The sequence below is a fragment of the Ochotona princeps genome, chromosome 3, assembly GCF_030435755.1.
Source record: "Ochotona princeps isolate mOchPri1 chromosome 3, mOchPri1.hap1, whole genome shotgun sequence".
Taxonomy (NCBI): domain Eukaryota; kingdom Metazoa; phylum Chordata; class Mammalia; order Lagomorpha; family Ochotonidae; genus Ochotona; species Ochotona princeps.
This window is the reverse complement of record NC_080834.1, coordinates 19,635,397-19,653,213: the sequence shown is the minus strand read 5'-3', so window position 1 is coordinate 19,653,213 and position 17,817 is coordinate 19,635,397. Positions and strand designations below refer to the sequence as shown.

General features: G+C 42.8%; 1 protein-coding gene across 1 annotated transcript; it reads left to right on the top strand.

The window, feature by feature from the left end:
* The first annotated feature begins 10,236 nt into the window (after window positions 1-10,236).
* Window positions 10,237-11,506, top strand: LOC131479787 (methyl-CpG-binding domain protein 4-like). Its single transcript, XM_058661178.1, is given in 2 exon segments — window positions 10,237-11,082; window positions 11,084-11,506. Coding segments are annotated over 2 exon segments (1,149 nt in total). The 5' UTR covers window positions 10,237-10,245; the 3' UTR covers window positions 11,396-11,506.
* Window positions 11,507-17,817: the final 6,311 nt, after the last annotated feature.

Sequence of the window (17,817 nt, the reverse complement as noted above, 5' to 3'; positions counted from 1 at the left end):
GTGGTGTTTATATTCTGACGGGTTGCACTTTATTATAATTAAAACTCTTGTGGAAACATTTCAGGGTCTAACGTCAGCAATGTTTGTGGAAAAACAGTATCAAAAGCTTAGCGGTCAGGATTGTTGAAGTATTGGAACTAGACACAGTTCTCTCACTTTCTATTCCAATCTATATTCAAAGGTTGAGATTTCTCACTTCAATTGGCCTGTAACCTTATGTTTCTCCTATGTCTTGGCTATGGATTGAGACGTGTTAAAGCCATCATAATGTTATTAGGCAAGGGGGAATTAAAAGCAAAACAAAGCAAAGAGCAAACAAATAATACAGGGCACCAGCATTTTTATGCTTTTAATTAGTAAGTAAATGTATCAAAGGCATGGCGTAGGCCTGCGTGAGCTCTGTGCTGTTGGTAATCCCAGAAGACAGCTCTCAGAAATAACTCAGTATGCAGGCACAACATGCATTGTTCAGTGATGCTGTCCAAGGAATCTTGGATTAGGCAGGTGCTGCTGGAGACCTACCCTAGACGTGACCTTTGACAGCTGTGGTGGGTTCCATAGGCTTCTGTCTCTGCCAAGTCGTGGGCCTGGGAGTAATGAGGAGTCTCCGACCCAGAGAGCAGGGGAAGGCACCAGAAAGCTCTCAGCTGTGCTGATTTCAACTTCCTTGGCCTGGTTAAACCATGACGGGGAATGGAGCTTGCATGTCTGTAATTACTGAGCCACTGTGGGTAATCTTAGGGAAACCTCGGAAAATTAGCATTTCCAGGAGCATTTCCAAGAGGCTGAAGAATGGAAAATGTTCCAATTTCCAGAAGGAGAAATGTTTTGAAAGCATTTGCACACTTAGAAAAGGAGGCAGTAATGACCAGAATTAGAAGATAGAGTCAATGCAGCATCTTTCTGTGTTTATAAAGCAAAATGTCTATACAGGAATGATACAAGCCATGTTTAGCACATTGCAAGTATACTAAGCTCAGCTGTCCATTAATCAAGTTACTCTTTAAGGAGAAGCAAACTGTAAAAAGGGGCAGGTGTGGTAGCATAGCCAGCTGATCCTCAGTCTGCAGCACTGGCCGCCCCTATGGGTGCTGCTGGTTCCAGGGGGTAGCTGCTCCACTTTGGTTTCAACTTCCCACGGATAGCCAGAGAAAGCAGCACGAAAGTTAACCCAAGTCCCTGAGTCCCTGAGTTCAGATGGGCTCAACCCTGGCTATCACAGCCGTTTGGGGAATAAACCAGTTGATGGAAAATCTGTCCTTCTCTGGGAGTCTGTCTTTCAAATAAAGAATTTTTTTTTTTAAAGGAAGGAAGTAGTGTGCTTGCATTAGGCACCAAACTGCTTATTTCGGAACCTCAACTGGTATATCCTCCAAAATATTCTCATTTTACATCTTTCTAATAGAACACTTGTTTAATATCCAAAGTTCGTAAAATCTCAATACAAGAAACGGACTCATGCTTGTAAGAGAAAGTACTTAATGTTGATGCTCAAAAGTTGAGCACATCATTTGAAACAAGAAAACCTGCAGGTAGAGCCCCCTTTGTGATTTGTAGGAAATGGATTCCTGTATGTTTTTCAAAATACCTTCTATGTGCTCAAAGCCAATGTTTTAAAGCACCTCTTGGTGGCAACTGCACTGCTTGCCTAGGGATGAGGAAGTAATGCTTTCAATATCTTCCTCATCTAACAGTCATTACTTACAAATAAGTGCTTTTATATACTGCTTTGGCAACAGGAAGATTCAGGATTGGCATTTTAAAATGCTGTCATTTTTATTTAAAGTAACTGAAAATAGTTTTCCAGTGAATGTTTTCAAAAAGAAGATCTGATTTTCATGAGGAAATTACTGGCATTAAACAAACGTGCAGAGATGTACTCCGGAGAACCCTCAGACTACCTCTGCTCCTTTTCTTTGTGGAAGTCCTAGAGCTCTGATTAAACAGGTTGGGATTCATTTCCAACTGTCATGTCAGGAGTTCTGTTTGTTTGACAAGTTTTGCACCTCCATGCTCTGTAACATCTTTGATCTCTAAATTTACTGATTGTGGGAAATGCAGCCTCCTGGTGATGCTGTAGGGCTCCAGAGCCCTGGAGGTAGTTGGAGAGCCTACCCTCTCCCATCCACCTCCTCCCTCCCCCCACCCCCCTGCCAGCTAGAGTTAACTCCAGGCTTTGGTCATTCTACATGTAAGAACACAAAGGAGAGACAGAGATGAACAGAAGGACAAAGGGACAGTCCTCACTCAGACATGGGTGCAGGCAGTCTCAAAAGGGACAATTTCCCCACCTGGCTGAGGTTACATTTTCCTTCTAGGATAAGGAGTGTAGCTATAGTATGTGTGGTGAGCTCCGTATGGGGGTTAAGGACACCTGGTACCTGATGCAAAGTGAGGCTTAGCTGCAGGATGCAGAGCAGGTGTGCTGAGGCTTTGGCCATGTGGAAACAGCCTGGAGGAGATGGCAGTGCTGATGGCTAGGGTGTTGGCAGCATTCCGCTCCCTGTCCCTCCCTGCCTGCTTTGCCCAAGTCAAGTATGTCTAAATCACTCAATCTATTGACTTGGTAATACTTGGTGTGTGTAAGATTTCATTTCCAGAAGTTCTAGTAGATCATTTTCAAATCCATGTTGTTTGCTTCTGCTTCTAAATCTGCTTGTATTTTATTGCTTTAAAGACAATGTTGATCACATTTCCCATGGTGACTGTTTTTCAAAATGTGCAGTTTGTGAATCTACTTGTACTGATTCTGCTTTTTCTCACTCTTGATATCCTCTTTCCTGGTGTACCTAATCTTTTACACAGATGATTTTGCGAGTTTATATACAGCAATAAATGTGGAGGTCTCAGAAAACCTCTCTGGAGAGGATTACCTCTTCCCTACTCACCTGCACCCCCCTCATTCATGCTCAGGACTTGAATTTAATTCCCTTAAACTATGATCCCAAGGACCCAGCACAGTGGCCTAGTAGCTAAATCCTTGCCTTGAAATCACCAGGATCCCACATGAGTGCCACTGCGTGTCTGCTGTTCCACTGCCCATCCAGCTCCCTGCTTGTGGCCTGGGAAAGCACTATAGGATGGCGCTAAGCCTGGGGACACAGAAAAAACTCCTAACTGCTGGCTTTGGATCAACTCTGCTCCGGCCATTGTCACTTTATCAGCAGATGGAGAATCTTTCTATTTTTCCTCTCTGTATAGATCTGCCTTTACAAAGAAAAAAATCTTTTTTAAAGATTTATTTTTTATTACAAAGTCAGATACGCAGAGAGGAGGAGGAGGAGGAGAGACAGAGAGGAAGATCTTCCGTCCGATGATTCACTCCCCAAGTGAGCCGCAGTGGCCGGTGCGTGACGATCCGAAGCCGGGAACCAGGAACCTCTTCCGGGTCTCCCACACGGGTGCAGGGTCCCAATGCATTGGGCCATCCTCGACTGCTTTCCCAGGCTATAAGCAGGGAGCTGGATGGGAAGTGGAGCTGCCGGGATTAGAACCGGCACCCATTCAGGATCCCGGGGCGGTCAAGGTGAGGACTTTAGCTACTAGGCCACAAGCGCCGGGTCCTACAAAAAAAAATTCTTTAAAAATACATATATAATCTCTGGCTGGAAGGGTATATGAGGGCTCTACTGTGTCTCATTTACTCTAACTGATGTCCAGTGGAAACTTTAGGGAGTGTGTCTGCTAGCAGCTTCTCAACTTCCAACAGACACAGTGCTCTGATGTCTGACCCTCTCCTAAACGTCACTTCCAAATGTGTTCAGGTCACAGAACCCACAAAAGCAGCTCTCAGGTTTTATCGCATGAGGTTCTCTTTTGTCCTGTCAGTTTTTGCCAGATACTGTTTTGCCAGTTTTTCAGTTGCTAAGAAAGATGCTTTAAATTATTGCTTTAAATTATTGCTTATCAGTGAGAGTGGATCCAAATAACAACCTGACTTGACTAGAAATGAGATGTCACATCTCAATATCTTAAGGCAATAGAAAAAGTAATGGTGATTTTGAGTATCATAGTAATGTTGCTATTGTTAGAAAATCAGGTGGAAGTAAATACTGTGTATCCTTGAATTTTCTTCCACTGAGATTCAGTTGAAGAAAAATCCTTTGAGATAGTTCGCTTTGATGGATTTGAGATAATCTGCAAGAGTAGGTAAAAAGTTCTGGCAAAGCGCAATTGAAATGGAAGTTTGGTGCAAAAGAAAAAGCCCTAAAATCCATGAACCCAGTGGTCTTCCAGTTTATGGAAAAAATTACCAAAAACTGCAGGGATTTCAAGTGTTTCTTTGCACTTGCACTTAATTTCCATTTGTTCCCATTGGTGTCTTGAAGTGCACTCACACAAACATTGTTGTAGACTCTTCCCCTGCCAGCCTATCAAAACTGTTGGAAAAATTAAGGTTTTTGGTTTAAAAGTACATTTACTTAGAGTGTTCCTTTTTATCCTAAATTTGTCTTTGTTATTGCCATGAGAAGTTTTGGCCGAGTCACAAACAGTACCTACTCGTGCAGTAACGGAACTGATCAAACTTGCAGCGATAGTTTGTACATAAGGAGACTGCTGATCTTTGGCTTCGTGGTAATAGAGCCTTGGTGAGTCACTGGCTTAGAGAAGCCTTCAGACAAGGCCAGCAGTCATGCATCACAGCATGTGGCAGCATATGGGGGAGAGAGTTGGAGAAGGATTTATTAAGTAATTTTCCACTATTTGAGCAGTTTAGGTCCATAAAGAGTGACTCGTCCAGTCTGGGATGCCTAGATTTAAATTAGAAAAATAAGGAGGAGCATGTTGAGAAATGCCGGCTCTGTTATCTTATTGTGTCACTTTGCTGGCAAGGACAAAAGGAACTATTCAGCTATTTTCCCATAACAATGTTAACATTGTATAAAGAATATATGTGGAAAAGAAGTATTTGTGAACCTGTACTTTTCATACTGTCTATATGAGCACTTGATGCTGTTTGAGGATTTGATCAGTCATTTCTGAGCCTGGGTTATGAGTATGTTTATTTGTGCAATATTGCTACATATTGATATGTACATTCTATGTGCCTAGGTCAAACCAGCAGCATAGCGGTCCCTAAACTAAGGGACCTACAGATAAGCCATCCTATTCTTAGATTTCAAATTTGAGAAACATTCACTTAATATGTAGGGAATCCATTTTCTGATTAATACTTTGCAAGTGGATCCACAGATGGCAACAACAATGCTCCGTTCTGCATGCCAAGTGTTACACCAAGCACACTATCACTGACTTTCAGGAGGTAGGAATCAGTGATCCTATTCGACAGATGAGAAACAAAGGCACAGAGAAGTTTCTTGACAAATCCATGAAGTGCTCATAACTCATTTTGGCTCATGGAAAAGCTGTAACTCGAATCCTACTTCACATAGCAGAAACACCAAAACTAGGGAACCTAAGATAAAGCGCCAGGGCAGGGGAGGTCATGGGGAGGGATGTTGGGTGGCAAAGTCCAGGCTTCACATTTTGTTTTGCTACTTGCTAAAGGCATGTGGTTAAGTTAGTTCCTGCTACTATTATGGTTAAATTGTTTGAAATATCATCCCTAGGCAAATGTTGGCAGAGATTATGATGCTGGAGGACTCCTGTAGCCCATATCATGGGGTCTTGATTTCAATGCCGCTTCAACTGCGGGCTCTAACTTCATCTTAATGAACCCTGGAAGTAACCAAGTGATAATGTGAACAGCTAGGTTCCTGCCATCCGCACACACCTGGGGATGGATATCTGACAGCTGCCTTTGGTCTGACCTAGCCCATGCCGAGGCAGGCACTTTGAGAATAAATCGGTTAATAGAAAATCGTTCTCTGTTCTCTTACTCTCCTCTCTTATTTCTAAAGTTTTATTTTACTGGAATACATTCCTTGTATTTTACTTAAAGTTAAGAGCATAATGATATTTCTCAACCTGTCTAGCCTTCTGCCACACTCTCGCCCTTTCTCCTCCTTCCTTTATAATTTTTGTTTAACTTTTCACTGCAGCATACTTTGAGTTTATAACCACGAGTTTAATCCTCCATTAAAGAATTCCACAAGTAGTAAGTGGAAAAACCACTATTTCTCAAGAGTACAGACGAGGGTTATAAACATTAATCAAATCTCAAGGTGTCAGTTTCAGTCATATTACACTTCTGTACTCTGTATTAGCTAACAAACAGGAAGCAAACCATTTGTCTTTGGGGGACTGGTTTATTTCAGTAAGTATAAGAGGCAAGTAAGTGTCTACTTGCCTCCATTCTTTCAAATAAATAATAAAATTTAAAACAGCCATCCTGCTTGATCAGTCATCCCTTCCCATAGGAGAAATAAACTATGACTTCGTGTGTATATGTGTGTGTGTGAGAGAGAGAGAGAGAGAGAGAGAGACCCTCTTAAAATATCTATTTCCATCTCATCAGAAACCAGGGATTTGGAGTAAATGAGGCACTTGGAATGCTGACGGGAAGGTACTGAGGGGAGCTAAGTAACCTGGGAGTGATGTACAGGAGGAAAGCATTTGCCAGCATCCTCTCCGACGTCTTATAGGACTGAAAATTATTCATTAGCATAAAACTATCAATAAGTGCTGACTATAAATTTTGGCTTGTGGAAAGAGCCAGAGACTGAAATCACATTGTCTGACCTCAAAGAACTCCAAAAACATGACTGTAATTCTCAGTTGCAGTCTACTGAGAGTTGGGTAGGAGTAGCGAGGCCAGTTCCCTGAAGCCTTGGAGAGATCGACTGTGTGATGCCATGTTTTCTATTGCAGAAAACAATGCACAAGTCCCCTACCAATGCCAAACGGGCATCAACAAATCAAATATTCTGAATGTATGTTTTTGCTTAGTTCCCTGATAATCTTACCTTTAAGAACAAGGTCTACTGCAGTCACTGGGCAGCTTTTTCTTTTTTTCAGTCAAGCAAAATGAAGGAATTGTTGGAATATCATGCTTTGCTGCCAGAAACTCTCAATAAGATGAACAGTTCCAGTGAAATACATTGCCAGAGGGATTGTGTCTGCTAACATTTGAATGGCTGTTTAACTAATTACCTGCAGATGTGCAGGAAATCATGTGCAAAACCGTGCTGTACTCACTTGCTACTGTTTTACATGTAAACGCATTCTTGGCTTATCAGGATCTTCAACCGTAAACATTTGAGTGACAAATCTCCAACTGGACCCGGTGCAGTAGCCTAGTGACTAAAGTCGACACCTTTGCAAGTGCCAGGATCCCACAGAGCCACTCGCTCATTTGTATCCCGGCTGCTCCGCTTCCCATCCAGCTTCTTGCTTGTGACCTGGGGAAGCAGTCAAGGCCAGCCCGAAGCCTTGTGACCGTGTACTGGCATGGGAGACCTAGAAGCTCCTGGCTCAGCTCCGGCTGTTGCGATCACTTGGCATGGCTTAGCAAATGAAAGATTTTTCTGTCTCCTCCTCCTCTCTGTAAATCTGACTTTTCAGTAAAAATATTTTTTTAAAGATTTATTTATTTTTTTTTTTGGGAAGCCAGACATGTAGAAAGGTGAGAGGACAATCTTCTGTCCAATGATTCCCTCTGCCAAGTGGCCGCAACAGCTGGAGCTGAGCCGATCTGAAGCCAGGAGCCCAGGTCCTCCTCCGGGTCTCCCACGTGGGTGCAGGGTCTCAAGGCTTTGGGCCGTCTTCAACTGCTTTCCCAGGCCACAAGCAGCGAGCTGGATGGGAAGCGGGACCGCCAGGACTAGACGCAGCGCCCATATGGGATTCCTGCACATTCAAGGCGAGGACTTTAACTGCTAGGCCACGCCGCACCAGGTCCAAAATCTTAACTCTCCAACTAAAATACTGAAGGCCAGTACATTGTGAGCTGAACATATCCCATGTTGGTAGCCCATTCCTGAACCAATGCTGGCCTTTTTTTTTTTTTTTTTTAAGGAAAACTAGGCTGTCAGAATTACTGTGTATGCACGGGGCTGAAACTTCCTAAACACACACACAAGCAAGAATTGTAAAGAAAGATGGCTTGTGTGAGCATGAACTTCACCGCATTGAGGTTCTTAAATAGTTATCTGCTTTTAGCTTGTTTCCTACTAAAAATTCAAATGTCTGAATTTTCCATTAGGCTGTTACAGCTTTGTCTGTTAAGCATAGCCCCGCGTTCCCTAGCATCACCTAGTAGATCATTCTTGATCTCGGAGCTTCTGACGAGCTGTGTGGATTCCAACTGAGACTTGCCTTACTGGAATTATGCATACATGTCAGTAAGGAATGTTTTCCGTCATTTAGGGACCAAGTGATTTCTAGAAAAGCCATAATGTTCAGAGTACTTCCGAAGTTATTTACTGTTATGGCATGGTAGAGAAACTGACACGTGCGTTAGGCTAGACGTTAATTTGTCAGCATAGGCCAGCAACATTCCTCGTGTGGACAAATGTGGGAGTAATGCTCAAACGCTCAATGCCGAGATAGGAGAAGATCAGACAAGGATGAAAGTCTGCACTTCTCTGCCTCGTGGAGGTGTTTGAGGCAGTAGGAAGTGGGATGCTTCGCAAAGTCTGTAAAAATGGAGTCAAAAGAGAAGTTTCCATGCAGACTTGAAATCCATATGTTGGCTTTCATGATCATTCTCCACAAACACTTTAAAGACTGGTTGAGAGAGTGTATGTGAGTTCTATAGCTCACCAGTGCTAGGAAAAGTAATAAACCTGTTACTGGTTAAGTACCCAACTTGTGAGAATTCCATAATTTTTAGCTTGTATTTTCTGCCTTCTGGCTAGATGTGTTTTGGATTTTTATTCTTTGGGCAGCTGTGGGTAAAAAGTGGGAAATTAATGATGATCAAATTAGACAATGGACCTACTTATTAGCTCTAGAGGAAGTCTAACTACGATGAAAATTAGACTTGTGGATTATTTGAGTAACAATTCCCTCACTTTTTTTTTATGAAGTACGTTGCATTACGTGACAGTTTCATAGGCTCTGGGATTCCCCCAACCCCTCCCCGTGCCACCCCCCCCCATGGTGGGTTGTTCCACCTTGTTGCAGTATTACAGTTCAAATTAAGTCAAGATTCTTTCATAGCAACCATGTCGTTTGCATAGTGTCCAGCATCTTATTGTCCAGATAAACTCCAGGGTTTCTTGGGGAGACCGTCTCTGGTCTGAAAATAGAGCTGGCAGAATATCATCCCAATCAATTAAAAGCCACAACAAAACATCAGCAACAATTTACAACATTATGGAGTTAATTGACATGGCATTGAGTAATCAGTACGTTAAAATGCAAGTTCTTAACCACAACCTGTGAGTACTTCATTGACATTTCAATTTTAGTTTATACATGGAACCGGCTTCTATACACCTTAAAATGGCTATAGGGTACTATTCAGCTGTCTCGTGTCTATTTTCATTGGAGTATTTAGCAGTTATAGTGTTAAAACATAATTTTGCTGAACTTGGCAGATTTTAGGATAGTCTAAACTGGCTTATAACTCTGACAAGGCATTGGTCAACAGTTGAGGTGCAGAACAGTTTTAGGAGGGGTGTGCAGAGAAATCTTCAACGCCTTAGTGAGGAATAGCTAATCTTTGTGTCCTCCCAAGTAAGGTATGTGCGAGTCCACGCCGACCATTTCCTCCTGGTTCTAAGCTTTCCTTGTTGTTCTCTATCCCAATTTTTTTTTTGGGGGGGGGGGCTCTGGAGCGACCCTGACGGTCCTTGCAGAAGAGGGTGGGGATCCAAAGTTGGAACTAAGTAAGGATCAGAGAAAGCTCCTCTCCCTAGTCCCAAAGGCAGTTTACTGTTCTGTTTCTGCAGACCACTCGGGGCTCCTGGCTGTTGTTCCGATGACCTTGGATCCTGCCAGGAAGGATTTGGGCTTCTTCCATCCCATGTGGGAGATCCAGACGGGGGTGGATGACCTCAGAATTCTCAGCCTCCAAAGGCACTCCAATTCCCTGTGTTCTTCTTGGCGGTTGGGATGTAGTCCTTGGTGCCCGTAGTGATAGTCCTTGGTGAAGATCCGGGAGTCTACAGGGTTGGGATACAAGCCTCCTCCTGTCCACCTGCTCCACTCTGGGGTGCCCCCTTGCTCTGTGTGTATGACCTGTTAAGAGATTGCGACTTTACGCTACATCCAACAAGGGGTACCAAGTCAAGGAAGAAAGATGGCAGCTTGGCTTCCGTGGCATCTCGACCGCAAAACAGCAGTAACATTTCAACCTGGAACGTCAGGACGTGAGGAAGGTGGGAAGGTGGGGCAAGAATGTGTGTCCTCAGCCGAGTCGTTGTTCCGAGTCACCCGAGAGTGGAGGACTGCCTAAGCTTACCTCCGCTCAGTGGCTTGCCCAAGAAAATGGACGTGTTCCTAGTATTGACTGTGGAAAAGAGAGAGCCCGAAGGAGAGGTGACTGTGCTAAAAGGAATTCAAACTAAGAAAACTAAAAGAGGGGGCAAAAAGAACCTTCCAGATTGTGCCCTAAGTGATAGGAAAAGGAACTGTGCGTCTAACGGGGCAGATGCTGAAACAGAGCCTGATCCACAAGGAAGTCAGTGTGGCACAACTCCACAGGTTTCTGATGGCAGAGCAATCGGCAAGCCCCCTGGGGTGACCAGTGCTGAGGAGAGCCTTGTCAAAGAGAAGCTGAGTTCAGAGTCAAGTCTTCACGGATTATGTGCAACCAGAGCTGCAGGGCACAGCGAGCAGAAGCCAGAGGCAGCCTCTTCAGAACCAGAGGAAACCAAAACGAAAGGAGAAGCTGGGGAAAGGAAGGAACATTTGCATATTGACACTTTAAAATGCGTCTCTGAAGTGGACAACAGCTGCTCGCAAACTGAAAAAGACTTCACTTCTGAAAAAATATTTCAAGAAGACACCGTCCCACGAACACAAATCGAAAGAAGAAAAACAAGCTTGTATTTTTCCAGCAAGTATAACAATGCAGCTCTTAGCCCCCCACGACGTAAAGCCTTTAAGAAGTGGACACCTCCACGGTCACCTTTTAACCTCGTCCAGGAAACACTTTTTCACGACCCGTGGAAGCTTCTCATTGCAACTATATTTCTCAATCGGACCTCAGGCAGAATGGCCATACCTGTGCCAAACCTGGGAGTTTCTGGAGAAGTACCCTTCAGCCGAGGCAGCCAGAGCCGCAGACTGGAGAGATGTGTCCGAACTTCTCAAGCCGCTTGGTCTCTATGATCTCCGAGCAAAAACCATCATCAAGTTCTCAGATGAGTACCTGACAGAGCAGTGGAAATATCCAATTGAGCTTCATGAGATTGGCAAATACGGCAATGACTCCTACCGAATTTTTTGCATCAGCGAGTGGAAGCAGGTGCACCCTGAAGATCACAAGTTAAGTAAATATCATGACTGGCTCTGGGAAAATTATGAAAAACTAAGTCTGTCTTGAAACTTTCAAACTTGCCTTTTATGCATTGCGTTGCACTTCAGTTCTTAGCTCCAGCAGCACACCCAGCCACTTTTTCAGAGATGTAGATTTTAATAAACCCAACTAGAAGCCCAGTGAGTATTTTCTTTTTTCTCTTGCTATCTCTCTCTTTTTCTTTATTTGAAAAATAAATGACCAGAAGAAAGCGTCATCTACTATCCCATGCCTCCCCCTACCCCCGCCTGTACATACAGGTGGCCAAGGTTAACTCCAGGAATTCAGTCCAGGCCTCCCCTGTAGCTGGCAGTACCCAGGCACCTGAGCCGTCATCACTGCCTCCCAGCAACAGGAAGGAGGGTCCACAGCAACAGGAAGCAGGAATTGGGAGCTAGAACAGAGAATCACCCAGGCACTCCAATGAGCCTTGGGCATCTTACTAGCTGACCACCCACCCGTGTGTGTATTTTCTCAGTTTGTGCATCACTGGTGGATCATGTGCTAGAACACATTTTTAAGACTCAATCATAATCATGTGGCAAGAGTCTTTAAAAACGTATGAGTTTTAATAATGAAATGCAGTATGAAGGTGAAACACTTATCTAAACTATTGATAATATAAAACGATTTTGTGGACCCAGTGCGATGGCTCAATTAGCTGATTTTCTACTGCCAAGTACCAAGATTCCATATGAGCGCCGTTTTGTGTCCTGGTTGCTCCACTTCCCATCCAGCTCCTTGCTTGTGGCCTGGGAAAGCAGCAAATGATGGTCCAAAGCCTTGGGACCCAGCTCCCACAAGAAAGACCTGAAAGAAGCTCCTGGCTCCTGGCTTCAGACCGGCTCAGCTCCACTCATTATGGCCATTTGAGTAGTGAACCAGCAGATGAAAGATCTTTCTGTCTCTCCTTCTCTCTGTAAATCTGCCTTTCCAATAAAAATAAATAAGCCTTTAAAAATTTTTGTATCAACCCTGCTGAAGATTAAATTTTCTGTTTTTCTATAGAATATGGTATTATACAATTGTTACTTAAAGAAATTGTTTATAGTCCAGCATGTATGAAAATTTATTTGTACTAAAATATTTTAAAAGTGTATTCAGAAGTTAATAAAAATATTTTAATTAAAAAAAAAGAGATTGTCAGGATCGCTCATGATTCCCCCTATATGTCTTTGTAGTTTATGAGTTCCCTGTTCCATTCCCGATAGGTTATACTTCACGTCTTCCTCACATTCTAAGCAGATGGAAGATTTCTCTGCTCTCCCACCCCATTTCCAAGTAGCATAGGGTCTCAAAAGTATATTAGGTTTTACAATTCTTTGATGTAGATCATCAGCAGTTTGACTCACATTGATTGTTGGTTCATTGGTCACATCACAATATCTTATTGCATGAGCTACAGACTGTTTGGGCTTGGAATAATACTACAATTTACAGGTACTGTTTTTCGAACTGGCATCATTTCATCTTAAATTAAGGCAAATATGTGGTATCTAACCTTCTGGGATTGGCTCATTTCCCTTAGCATTATGGTTTCCAGTTGGGCCCATTTGGCCACAAAACTGCATTTCATTTTGTTTAATAGCTGAGTAGTATTCCATGGAGTAAATGAACCATAGCTTTCTTTTTTTTTTTTTTTTTTTAAGATTTATTCATTTTATTACAGCCAGATATACAGAGAGGAGGACAGACAGAGAGGAAGATCTTCCGTCCGATGATTCACTCCCCAAGTGAGCCTCAACGGGCCGGTGCACGCCGATCCGAAGCCGGGAACCTGGAACCTCTTCCGGGTGTCCCACGCGGGTGCAGGGTCCCAATGCATTGGGCCGTCCTCGAGTGCTTTCCCAGGCCACAAGCAGGGAGCTGGATGGGAAGTGGAGCTGCCGGGATTAGAACCGGCGCCCATATGGGATCCTGGGGCTTTCAAGGTGAGGACTTTAGCCGCTAGGCCACGCTGCCAGGCCCGAACCATAGCTTTCTTATCCAGTCTTCTGCTGATAAGCATTTCAGCTACTTCCATGGTTGTACAATTGATTGTGCTGCTATGAACATAGGGGTGCATGCTGGTTTCTCGTGTAACAGGCGTTTTGGATGTATTCCTAGGAGTGCTATTGCTGGATCATATGGTATGCAGATTTTCAGTTGTTCGAGTGTTCTCCATACTGATTTCCATAGAGGCTGTACAAGTCTGCAGTCCCACCAGCAGTGGAGTAGCATTCCCTTTTCCCCACATCCTCGCCAGCAAGTGTTGGTGGTGGTTTTTTTGTATGTGAGCCATCCTCACTGGCGTTAGGTGGTACCTCATTGTTGTCTTAATTTGTATTTCCCTTATTGCCAGGGAAAGTTGAGCATTTTTTCATGTTTGTTTGCCATTTGGGTTTGTTCCTTTTGTGAAATGTCTGCCCATTTCTCATGCCCATTTCTTGAGTGGTTTGTTTTGGTTGTTCTGGAGATCTTTGTTTATTCTGGAGACTAGCCCCATATCACCTATGTAGTGTGCAAAGATCTTCTCCCATTCTGTGGGTTGCTTTTTTACTTTGTTGATTGTTTCCCTTGCTGTGCAGAAGCTTCTTAGATTGATGTAGATACATTCGGTTGTTCTGGTCTTGATTGCTGTTTTTGGTGTCCTTTTCAGGAAGTCGGAACCTACCCCTAGATCTTGCAGGGTATTTCCAACATTTTCTTCCAAAAGTTTGAAGGTTTCTGGATGTAGGTTTAGGTCTTTTATCCATGTAGATTTGATGTTAGTGTATGGTGAGAGATGTGGGTCTATCTTTTGGTTTCTGCAGGCTCTCAACCAGTTGTCCCAACAGCATTTATTGAACAGACCTTTCCATTTGCCTGGATTGTCGTTTGTCTTTTTGTCAAAGATTATTTGGCTGTATCTGTGTGGGTTCCCTTCTGGTGTTTCTATTCTGCCCCATTGATCTCCCTCTCTATCTTTGTGCCAGTACCAGGCTGTTTTGATAACCACTGCCCTATAGAATGTCCAGGGGTCCGGAACTGTAATTCCCCCTGCTAACTTCCTGTGCTTCAGGATGGTTCTAGCTATTCTTGTTGTTTTTTTTTTTTTTTTTTTTTTTTTGTTTCCAAATGAACCTTTGAATCATTGTTTCCAGTTCCATGAAGAATGTTTTGGGTAATGTGATTGGAATTGCATTGAATGTATATATTGCTTTTGGTAGTATAGACATTTTAACGATACTGATTTTACCTATCCAGGAGCAAGGCATGTTACTCCATCATCTGAGGTCTTGTTCAACTTCTTTTTTAAGTAGTTTGTAGTTTTCTTCAAAAGGGTCTCCTACATTTTTGGTTAGATTTATTCCTAGATACTTAATACTTTTCTGTTATTTTGAATGGTATTTTGCTGGTTAGATCCCTTTCCATGTTGGGGCTGTTTGCATACACTATAGCTGTTTTTTGTTCCGTCATTTTGTACCCTGCCACTCTACCAAACTCTCGTGTAAGTTCTAGCTGTCTCTGTATTGAGTCTCCTGGCTCTTCTAAAGAAACGTAACGCATCGCCATGGAGGAAAAAGACACGAGGTACAGTTCAGAGAGGGAGTGAAAGTGAGGGTTTGTTCTTTGTGGCAGACTGTAAGAACAAAAGGTGAATTTTTGAATATTTTTCACCATTGCAAAGAATCTTGCTGGTAAAATAAGGCACCAGTCAAAACCTGATAGTTCCAATTGTTTGCATGTAATAGTTAGCAGACGCATGTCTCCATAATTTTCTCATTAAATCAGTCTGAATGTTCCACAACAATTAAAATCCTCATGTTTTAAGTTTCTGGTTACTTGAATATATGAGGTGGTCACAATTTTAAGTGCAACTTTTTACATTTTTAAGATCAATTGACACAAATATGCATCCACGGGGACTCTGTAAGGTTTTGCGAATAGATCTAGTTATGTAGTTCCTTGGATAATTTCTACGTGGTGAAACACTCAAATTCCTTCCATCTAGCTTTATATGTACTAACTGTATGTTCTATATAATGTGTAGACGCGTCCACATATGTATGTACACATAGCATGTTGTTGGTAACGGTCATCACCTTGTCATACTATAGAACACCAGAACTTGGTTCTTCTACCCAGCCATTACTTTCAACTTGTCCGTCAGACTTCTCCCATGTTTCTCTCCCTCTCCCCTCTTCCCCCCAATCTGTGATATTATTCTAAATTCACATGAGATCAACTTTAAATTCCAAACAATGTTTCAAAAAGTTTGTAGAAGACAGAACTAAAGATCTGTTTATCTTGATGAAAAAGGTCTTAAAATTTGCGTTTTTCGTAAAATGAACACCATGAATGCATATACAGTTCTTCACAATAGTCCCTAGTGACCTTTCACCTTTCTCTAGTGTTGGTTAGAGTTCCTTTCTCAGCTCTCCTCTAATTTCTTTTTGCTGTTCTTAACATTTATTTTCCTTACGAAGTCAGAAGATATACAGGGAGGAGGAGAGACAGAGGAAGATGTTCCATCCGATGATTCATTCCCCAAGTGAGTGCAATGGCCAGTGCTGCGCCGATCCGAAGCCAGGAGCCTGGAGCTGCTTCCAGGTGTCCCATGCGGGTGCAGGCTCCCAAGGCTTTGGGCTGTCTTTGACTGCTTTCCCAGGCCACAAGCAGGGAGCTGGATGGAAAGTGGAGCTGCTGGGATTAGAACCAGCACCCATATAGGATCCTGGAGCGTTCAAGGCAAAGACCTTAGCTGCTAGGCCACGCTGCCGGGCCCAGCTCTCTAATCTCATTTCAATGTTTTGTTTCTAGGTTAGTCTAGAAGTTTGCTGGTTTCATTTCTTTTTGAAATAACCTTTTTTTTTCACTGATCTTTCATGTTTTTCTCTTCATTTACTGGTTTGATCTTTATTTCTTTACTAACTTTGGAATTTAGTTTATTCTGCCTTCTCTAGATACCCAAAATGCACCTAACCCGTTTGAAACCTTTCCATTTTTTTATGTAGGCATTTAACGCTTCAACCTTTACTTAGTATTTCTTTAGATGTCTTATGTAAGTTTTGAAATGCTGTATTTTCATTTCATTCAATTTTTAAGTTTTCTTTTGGATTTCTTCCACATTTCTTCTTTGGATTTCAGGATCATAATATTTAATCTGCAGATGGTTTTGTTTCCAAGATTGATTTGAAAGGCAGATGTTACAAAGAGAAGGAGATTTTCTGTCCACTGGTTCACTCTCCAAATGGCTGCAATGGCCAGAGCTGAACCAATCCCAAGCCAAGAGCCAGGAGCTTCTTTGCGGTCTTCCGCACAGGTGCAGGGTCCAAGCACGAGAACTGTCCTCCACTGCTTTTCCAGGCCATAAGCCGAGGGCCAGATGGGAAGTGAGGCCCCCGGAACATGAACCAGTGCCCACATGGATGCCGGTGTGCAAGGTGGAAGTTTAGCCTCTTGAGCCTCAGGGCCGGCCCCTCTATCTATGGCTTTATAATTACCAAATTTGTCTGGATTTATATTTTTGTGGTTAGAAAAGATATGATGTACTTTTTGTTGTGGTTTAATATGTGGTCTTAGAGGAAGTTTAGTGTAGTCCAGTACATATTCTAAAGCTATTGCAATGAATGCTGTGTCAGTGTCTGTATACCCTAGAACTGTGGTTTTTCTTTTTGTGGTTTTTTTTGCTTGACTGACATATTAGTTGATTCCTTAACTCCACTTTTCTTGATCTGGAGCTTGACTCTCCCTTTAGATATATATGTACTTTTAAAAAAGATTTATTTTGTTACAAAATCAGATATACAGAGAGGAGGAGAGACAGAGGAAGATCTTCCGTCCTATGTTTACTCCCCAAGTGAGCACAATGGCCGGTGCTGTGCCGATCCAACCAGGAACCTCCCCCAGGTCCCCCACGCAGGTGCAGGGTCCCAAGGCATTGGGCCGTCCTCGACTGTTTCCCAGAGCACAAGCAGGGAGCTGGATGGAAAGTGGAGCTGCCGGGATTAGAGCTGGCATCCATATGGGATCCCGGGGCATTCAGGGCGAGGACTTTAGCCACTAGGCCACACTGCCGGGCCCTCCCTTTAGATATAATAAAGCTTTTTAATAAAATGACATGCTGTGGCATTGGGTATATAGTACCCAATCTGTCGTATCTTATTGCTGAATTAATTCCTTGATCACTATCTGATGATCTTTGTATCTTTTTATAGCTTTTGGCTGAAGTATATTTTGTCTAATGCACTACTCCTGCTTGCTTTAGGTTTCCACTTAGGTAGAACATTTTTTCTATCTTTTCACCAGTGTGTGTCTTTACTAATGAGTTTCTTAAGGTACATATCCTTGGTTATTTTTTAATCCATTTAGCCAAACTATATCTTAACTGGGAGTGTGGTCCATTGACTTTCAAAGCTGTTACTAATAAGTAGTAACAGTAAGTAGCTGTTATTAACAAGTAATCTATCCACTTAAAAATTGGTTGG